We start from the raw sequence: 9,019 nt of genomic DNA, 5'->3' as shown, positions 1-9,019 counted from the left end.
CATAATTAAAAAGAGAAAAAAAAGAAATATACTCCAGGAACAACGCTATTTGTTTAAAATAAACTAGCATTCATTCCAGGAAAGCTTTCATTGTAGCATTCCTTATAGAAAAGAAAAGAGGTAAAAACTACGCAGTTTTATTTATAATTTGGCCCAAAATCCGAAATTCTTTACTTCACTATGAAAGAAGTAACATCTCCTAAAAAAGATGGTATTAAATATGAAGAATATAAAGAAAGTAAGACAAATGAATAATCTATATATATATATTTCTCTTACATGGAGTAATATTTCGCAGGTTCTTTTTCAGATTTTTCAATGTGAAATGATTTCACCATAAACCTTTCTTGGCATAAACGATTTTATTTAGATGCATACTTATGCCACGGCACAAACATGAAGTATATAGAAAATAATAGTAATTAATCACATAATCGATGAAACTTCGCGCTCCATCATAAAACATTCCAGTCTTCTCACACCAAGCTAGAGAACACACCCAGCTTCTTTTTTTTTTCTTAAGTTTTTTTCCGTATCTCGCAGCGCCATCTATTGTCGACGATTCTTACAAGTCCCCCCAAAGGAAGCACATTCGTCACCTTAGAGACAATGCTGCTGAGAGAGAGAGAGAAAACCTGAAAAATACAATAAACAAAAAAAACAGCAACACAGCTTCTATTCAGGTGATGAAATTCAAGTGAGAGCTCCAAAATATGCAGCTCCCAAAAATCATAAATATATATATAAGTATATAAAAAAAACTATATTCCTTATGATAAATAAAAACATAAATATAAACAATTCAAAATATTACAAAAAAAAATTATTTATTTATATATTTTTTCTTTTACACGTTATCAATGTAAAAAAAACACTTTTTTATTTTTAAACAGCCCTGACATTTAAGTTTTGTTCCGAGTTTAAGACAAATATATATATACATGATTTCTTTAGGAATTAACTGTTAACCTTGATAATGCGTCGGCATTTCCATGTGAATTGCCCTTACGGTATGTTAAAGTCATATTATAGCGTTGTAATGCTAAGGCCCACCGAGAGAGTTTAGCCCCATGAAGGGTACTTCGGGTCAGGTAAGTAAGGGGATTATGGTCTGATACAATTTGTACCTTGGCACCGAAAATCCAAGTATCAAACTTTTTCAAGGCTTCGATGACACAAAACGCTTCCCTCTCAATGGTTGACCATCGTTGTTGGCAAGGATTTAGTTTTTTGCTAAAAAATGCGATGGGCATCTCTTTTCCTTGTTCATTATTTTGAGCTAAACATGCTCCAATTGCAAACGCAGACGCATCAGTATAAAGTTGAAAGGGTTTATCGATGTCTGGAGTATGTAGTGATGGCATTTTAATCAGCTCTTCTTTAAGTTTGTTGAAGGATGCTTCTGCTTTCGAGTCCCATGAAATATTATTCGGAACATTCTTTTTAGTAAGGTTCGTTAAAGGTAGAACTATTTCAGAAAAATTTTGGATATATTCTCTATAATAGCTCACCAGCCCTAATAGACTTCTAACTTCCTTTTTGGTGGTAGGCTTAGACAAATTTTGGATGACTTCTACTTTTTCAGGATCTGGAGAGTGAGTGCCAGAACCTATTATATGGCCTAAGAACTTCACGTGACTCTTTCCGAAATCACACTTTTCTAGATTTGCGGTTAGACCAACACTTCGAAGAGTTTGAACCACCTGGTCGATGTGGTAGAGATGTTCATCCCAGGATCTAGAAAATATCGCCACATCATCAATATATGAGCGACAGTAGCGTCTATGGCGAGCTAGTACTTTATCCATGGATTTCTGAAAGGTACTTCCAGCATTCTTTAAACCGAACGGAAGGACCTTCCATTGGTAATGGCCAGCATGAGTGACAAATGCTGTATATGGTTTGGCGCTTTCCTTCATCGGGATTTGCCAGTACCCTTTCGTTAAATCGATTACTGTTATAAAGTGGGCTTTACCTATTTCAAAAAGTAGGTCTTTTGCGATCTTCATTGGATATGCGTCAGGAACTGTGAAGCTATTCAGAAGTCTAAAGTCAATGCACAGTCTAACGCTACCATCCTTTTTTGCAACGCATACCACAGGATGTGCCCATTCACTGTCACTGGGCTCTATTAGATCCCATTCTAGTAATTCCTTAACTTGGCGATCAACTTCGTCTTGTAGCGAAATGGGGACACGATAGGGTTTTAATCTCTTCGGACTGCAGTCTGCTGTAACTTTTATGTCATGACCATCGACATGGGCTTGACCTGGTTTGCTACTAAAAACATCGGTGTATGATTTTAACACATTAAATAGTTCCTTTCGCTGGTAATATTTCAGGTCACCTTTCATATTTTGCAAGTGGGTCCATAAGTCTTCAGTAGATTTGTCCATAAGATCCGCTGGTGCATAGTGGATATCTCCAAAGTCTTCATCTTGGTCGAAAATGATACCAATATGATCCACTCGAACAATATAAGGCCTTAATTTATTTATGTGGAGTTCCCTTATACTCCCGTTTTCCATTTCGACTTTGGCAGAGTGAGGTCTGGTAAGTTCGATTACAGTAGCTGGTCCTTGCCAAGTACTGAGCAATTTGTGAGATGACGATGGGATTAGCACGAGGACTTTGTCCCCAACATTCAAAGTCTTATCCTTAGACCGTAAGTTGTATCTTGATGTGTATCCGTCTTGAGAGATTTTGGAGTTTTCAGCTGCAATGTCATGAGCTTTTCTTATTTTTCCGATAAGATCATGTAGGTAAGTTTCAATTGAGCGGGATGCAGTGACTGGAACGCTACGTTCGCCTGTCCAGATCTCTTTCAATAAGGATAAAGGTCCCGGTGGCAGTCTTCCATACACCATCTGGAAGGGAGACAAACCAGTGGTGCTATGTGGCACTTCCCTGTAGGCAAACAGAAGATAGGGAAGGTGTAGATCCCAATTTCTTCCATGTTCCTGGATATTTTTATTCATCATTTCTTTTAAAGTCCTATTCCATCTTTCGACAGCACCCATACTCTCGGGGTGTCCGGGAGTGGAAAATCGGAGACATACGCCAAGTAAATCTTCAAAAGATCGTGTGAGTTTGGCTGTGAAATTAGTTCCCTGGTCAGAACAAATCATTTTTGGAAATCCGGTTTGAGAAAAAATCTTCATCAGGACGTTGCATGTGGTCTTTGCACTTATTTCTCTAACAGGGATGGCTTCTGCCCATCTAGTGCATAAATCAATTGCACATATCACAAACCGATGACCTCTTCTGGATGGTGGTTCTAACGGTCCAATGCAATCAACACTCCATACTTCAAAGGGTGTTTCTGGTCTGACGATAGGTTGGATTGGAATTCTATCTTTATATGTGATTGTTCTCTTCAATTGACATTCCTTGCAGCTTTCACAGAACTTCTTAACGTCTTGTTTGATAGTAGGCCAGAAGAATGAATATTTAATTCGTTGAGTTGTCTTTTTCTCACCGAGGTGACCAGCAAGAGGAATTTCATGAGCCATTCTCAGAACTTCTGTTCTTTTCTCTAAGGGTAACACAACTTGTTTGATGTTTTCGCCACAAATATTCTCCGAGTGAAGTAGAATTTCGTTTTGAACTGTATAAGCATTTTTGTTCCTTTTCGCCCATTCAAAGCATTTTTCTAGACTCTCATCTTGTTCTTGAAGAGTCTTAAAATCCAATTTAGTGTCATTTTCCATTCTTGCATTCTTAATGTCTTTTTGTGAAATTTGGGTAATGACAGCACAATTTGAAGTATTTTCTTTCAATGGTGATGGTTCGTCGCTAGAGTCTTCCCCCTCTGAAGAGGTATTCCATTGAAGATTACTGTGACAAAGCTCAATATTTTCACACAGTATCTCATAAGCTGAAGAACTTAGCAGCAAATCGGTTACCAGCTTCTTTGAAACAGCACAGGTGATAGGTACACTACCATGAAGTTCGTCATTTATTTTCATTTGGAAAATTTTCAGTGGAGTGACTTCGCTTTCTCCGAAAGCAGAAGATATCTCTATTTTACTTTCTCCTTCACAAGGTATGTCGGCGACTAACTTCTCGCGGACTACCGATATCTGGGCTCCTGTGTCTACAATGCCATTTAGAACCACGTTTCCGCATTTAACTCTGACGAGTTTTAAATCATCTATGTTTCCAGATATATCCACGGATTTTGAGACAGGAATAGAGATCTTGGCAGTTAGCACTTCTGGTTTTTCTTTTTCTAAAGGGAGTGGTGACGATTGGATTAGATTGTTTTGGGCAGTTGTAGGAGTGTTTCTAGGTTGCCGATTTTTAAGGCAAAATCTGGATGTATGGCCTTCTCTTCCACGAGTATAACAAGATAGTTTGGAAAACGACCTCTGTAGTTCATCACTCTTACGGGGTGTATATGCGCTTGATGAGGCCTGTTTGTAGAATGATTTGTTTCTTGAATTTCTTTCTGAAGGTGGAGAACGAGGTCGCCACTTTTCATTAGTTTTGTCTTTTGAGGGAATTCCAGTTGTTTTCCTTGAATCATTACGTACACTGTCATATTCGTCAAGCTTATCCGCTAATTTGGTTGGAGAAACGAAATTTGCCCAATCATCAAGAAGGTGGTCTTTTACTTCATGAGGTACCTTTTTCTTAAGTTGATCAGTGATAATGAGATTTTTTAAACTGGCAAAGTCTTTTATTTCAAGTCCATCAATCCACTCTTCGAAATAATTCGTGATTTCATAACAAAAATCCCTCCACGATTTTTCAGTGCTTTTCTGGTGCATCACAAACTTTTTTCTAAAACTTTCAGGATTCAATTTAAATCTCTTTAATAAGATGGTCTTAATGTATTCGTAGTCTTCAAATTTTTCTTCAGATTCTCTACCAATTAGTTGAATGATTTCAGAAGGCAATAAAGTTAATAAACATGACACCCAGTCTTTAGAATCAATCCCTGTTCTTTTAGCCTGTCTTTCAAATAAAGATAAATAAATCACGATATCATCATCCCTTAACTTGAATTTAGGAATGAGCTTAATTAAGTCAACGTTATGTTGTCCGTTTCCATTGGGCGATGAAGTTTGAGTTAGTTGAGTACGGGATTCAATTTCAAGTTTTTTCAACTCAAATTCCATTTGTTCTCTTTTCTGCTGAGCTTCGATTTCGTCCTTCCTTCGCTGTTCCTCAATTTCTTCCTTCCTTCGCTGTTCCTCAATTTCTTCCTTCCTTCGCTGTTCCTCAATTTCACAATTGAGAAAAACATTTCTCTGGCAAACGCTTCATCATATGTGTCATTTTGTGTTATTTTGTTTTTTAGTGTTATAATTTTCATACTTGGATCCACATCAATTTCTAATTCGGTGGCCAACGTTATCAAATCCTCCTTTTTACCCTTTCCCAAAAATGCCATGGCTTAAATTTAATAATTCTCAATCATAAAAAAAAAATTAACGAAAAAAAATTGACTACTTCCTAATTAATATTCCAATAATTTCTTAAAAGAAACACATAAATGAACATCATTCACAAATCTATAGAAAATGTCTATTTTTGACAACCTCAAAACGAAATTAACAACCTCAAAATACTGAGAATACTTTGTAATATTCAGTTATCGATTTGTCATATAATAAACCTTTTATAACAAACCTTAACACTTATGAACATTTTAAATCAATACTTTGTGTACACTAGATATAATATATACTTTCCTACAAGTTCACAAATTCAAAACATAAAAATTATTTTAACCAAAATAATTATTCTTAGAACAAAAATCAAATTCTACGTGAGAATGAAAACTTTAACTGAATATTTTAAATCATTAAATGCGATAAGAAATTTATAAATAACTTTCGTATAAATTTCTCTTTAAAATGTACGAAAACAAAATATATCATATGTATAAAAAAATTCAACAATGATACAATTCAATATCAAAATAATCAAATAGAATAAAACAAACTCAGTTTTGTATTTTTTTTTCTTATTAAAAGACACTTGCCTTTTCTTTCAGAAATAAAAAAAAACATTTTATGCAAAAATAAAAGAAACAAAACAATCGTTTTAGAATGAGACTTCCAAGGTTGGTTGACGCCAAATTATATTCCGTTATTTGATACAAGCTTTTTTTTTTGTTTGGTTTAATAAATCTTATTTGATATAAATAATAGATCATTCAGCATTCTTTATTTTTCGAAATACGATTGCAACATTATATTTTATGCTGCTTCCAATAATTTCCCAAACAGAATTTAAAAACCACAATAAATTCAATTTTATCAAATAAAATTTTCAATTACGATACCACGCTATATGTTATGCACTGGCGTGCTTCCAACAATTTCCAAAACAGAACTTAAAAACCACAATAAATTCAATATAATGAAATAAAATTTTCAATTATTTGGGACGAAAATCAAAACAACAAGAACAACCAAATTCTTTTTAGAAATATGCTATCTACGTACTCTGGCGAGTAAAAGAATTCACTTTAGAACACTGGCGTGTTCGTACTCTGACGAGTAAACTAAATTAATGTTCCATGTCGGAACACAAACATTTAATTTCCATTTTGTATAATTTTCGCCCAAATAATTATAATTACTTATTTATGGGAGCATACATTTACAAATATAAAGTGAGCTCTCACCTGGTTTTTGGTTCTGCATCATCTTCGGCGGCTGCGCCAGTAATATTTCGCAGGTTCTTTTTCAGATTTTTCAATGTGAAATGATTTCACCATAAGCCTTTCTTGGCATAAACGATTTTATTTAGATGCATACTTATGCCACGGCACAAACATTAAGTATATAGAAAATAATAGTAATTAATCACATAATCGATGAAACTTCGCGCTCCATCATAAAACATTCCAGTCTTCTCACACCAAGCTAGAGAACACACCCAGCTTCTTTTTTTTTTCTTAAGTTTTTTTCCGTATCTCGCAGCGCCATCTATTGTCGACGATTCTTACACATGGCGACAAAAAAAAGCCTCATTTCAACTCCCCGAATGGCAACGCTAGAAAATCGACCAATGAGTGCTGCTAAAAATGTCACATGCCAAATCTACTAAGGTGGCTCAACATATAGCGCTTTTAAAAACGGAAACTGAAATAACCAGAGAGAGCATTCTCACCAAGTGTAATCTGCTGATGACAACCTAAACAATATGGAAATGAATGGGGGGAAAGCTGGATCCTACCACGTGATTTTACAACAATGGAAAACGGTGTCAGACCATTATGATTTTATGTTATATAGAGAAACGTTTTCCTATAATACTAATTTTTTTTAAAATTATTATATGGATTTGAATGATTGTTTTGAATTCTTAGAATTTTGTGCATTTGCAATGTACCTAAGTTAGTAGCGAGCGAAGCGAGCTTGGTTTGCGAAGCAAACCATATAAGATGGCGAAGCAATTTTCGGGGGTTGGCGAAAGCTAGCGAGCAGGGGGCACAACCCACTAGTATTAATTACTATATGAGTCGACCGGACAATGTCGGGGTCAGGGAACTGCCCTTGCATCAGAAAGGTTCTGGGTTCAAATAATGGTCAAGGCATGGATGTTCTTTCATTCTTCGTACTATCTGTCATTACAGTGGGAACAACGCTGGCCCACCTAATATGGCGGCCCTAAAAGAGTGACCAACAAATCTGCAGCAATACGCCTGAATTGACGAATGTCAACAACGAATGTTCCAACTGGGCAATGGAAAAAATTTTTTATATGAAAGATAACAATTAACTATATAAAAAATTAAATAATACAAAAGAACTATTTCAAAGAGCAATATATAATTTATAAATGAATATCTAAATAATAACTCTTTAAAATTTAATGAAACAGCTTTTAATCAAAACAATCTTACAACTTAATTATACAATCAAACAATATATATATATATATATATATATTGGATTTTTTTAAACAAAGGAAGAAAAAAAATCTCGCATATTTTGGTTTGCACATAATTTTAATAAATTACATTTCAAATACATATTTTCTATTAAAGAATTCGTGAATGTTTAATTAATTTCTAAAAAAGATATCAATGAATAAATATTGAATATTAATGAGAAGCAGAGAAAACAAAGCACAAAAACAGTGAGTGTTTGAGTTTCTCATTAAAAATAAATCTCATTAAAAACCATTTTTAAAAAGATGAGACAAAGAATAAATGAACATGTCAGCAATTTTGAATAATTATTAAATTAATTCTTAATAAAAAATCTTTTATAAGTTTTATTTACTTGAACACTTTTCTAAGACATGTCCCGAATTAATTAATAGCAGACAAAAGTCGTATTTATGCGGAGAAAAATATTCTGGCAAAGATACATTAATGTATGAAAATGACATTTCTGGAACAAAAAAAAAACATATTTCCGGTAAATAAAACCTAAATATACGGTTTTTTAAAACATTCATCTGGTGGTTTTACTTTTCATATTATGAAGATTTATAGGAAATTGTGGCTTTCACAATTTTAGTTCCTATTACCACATATTTAGTAAAAAATGTCAAAACTGAAAAGTAAAACTAACCGAATAATTGGTTTTTGTATCATGTTCTAAGGCATCAGTATAAAATTGCAAAATTTTATTACATATTATAAGGCCATTTATTATTAATTTCACCAAAATCATTATCAAAGCGCTTCGGTAAAATCCATCGAAATTTTTGGTGTTCCCATAGAGCCAGAAACACGGTAAATTTTACCATAATAGGCTATTTTTAATCATACTTTTTTCAAGTGTCCGTAATTAAGGAGATATTTCAATTTTTGATTTATTGATCCCTGGTAGATAGAAAATTTATCATTCAAGTGTTTTTTTATATAAAACTTGACTTAAGTTTGAAAAGCACGAAATTTATTCGTATGGAATAAAAAATACATTTTTAAATGTTATTCATAACTTTGTTTTTTAGATGTAATAAGACCTTTAATAACAATAGGAAATTTTTGAAAATTCTTTCATAGCATTGAGAAATGAGAAAAAAAAACAATAAATCAATTGGTCAG

General features: G+C 33.8%; 1 protein-coding gene across 1 annotated transcript; it reads right to left on the bottom strand.

The window, feature by feature from the left end:
- Positions 1-950: 950 nt before the first annotated feature.
- On the bottom strand, positions 951-5,123 carry LOC147806199 (uncharacterized). Its single transcript, XM_087149585.1, has one exon. It carries the CDS (start codon positions 5,121-5,123, stop codon positions 951-953), a length of 4,173 nt encoding a protein of 1,390 aa, XP_087005711.1.
- Positions 5,124-9,019: the final 3,896 nt, after the last annotated feature.

Source organism: Parasteatoda tepidariorum, chromosome 8, assembly GCF_982258835.1.
Source record: "Parasteatoda tepidariorum strain Cologne lab strain chromosome 8, Ptep-v5.0, whole genome shotgun sequence".
NCBI classification, from domain to species: domain Eukaryota; kingdom Metazoa; phylum Arthropoda; class Arachnida; order Araneae; family Theridiidae; genus Parasteatoda; species Parasteatoda tepidariorum.
This window is presented reverse-complemented; position numbering and strand designations above follow the sequence as displayed.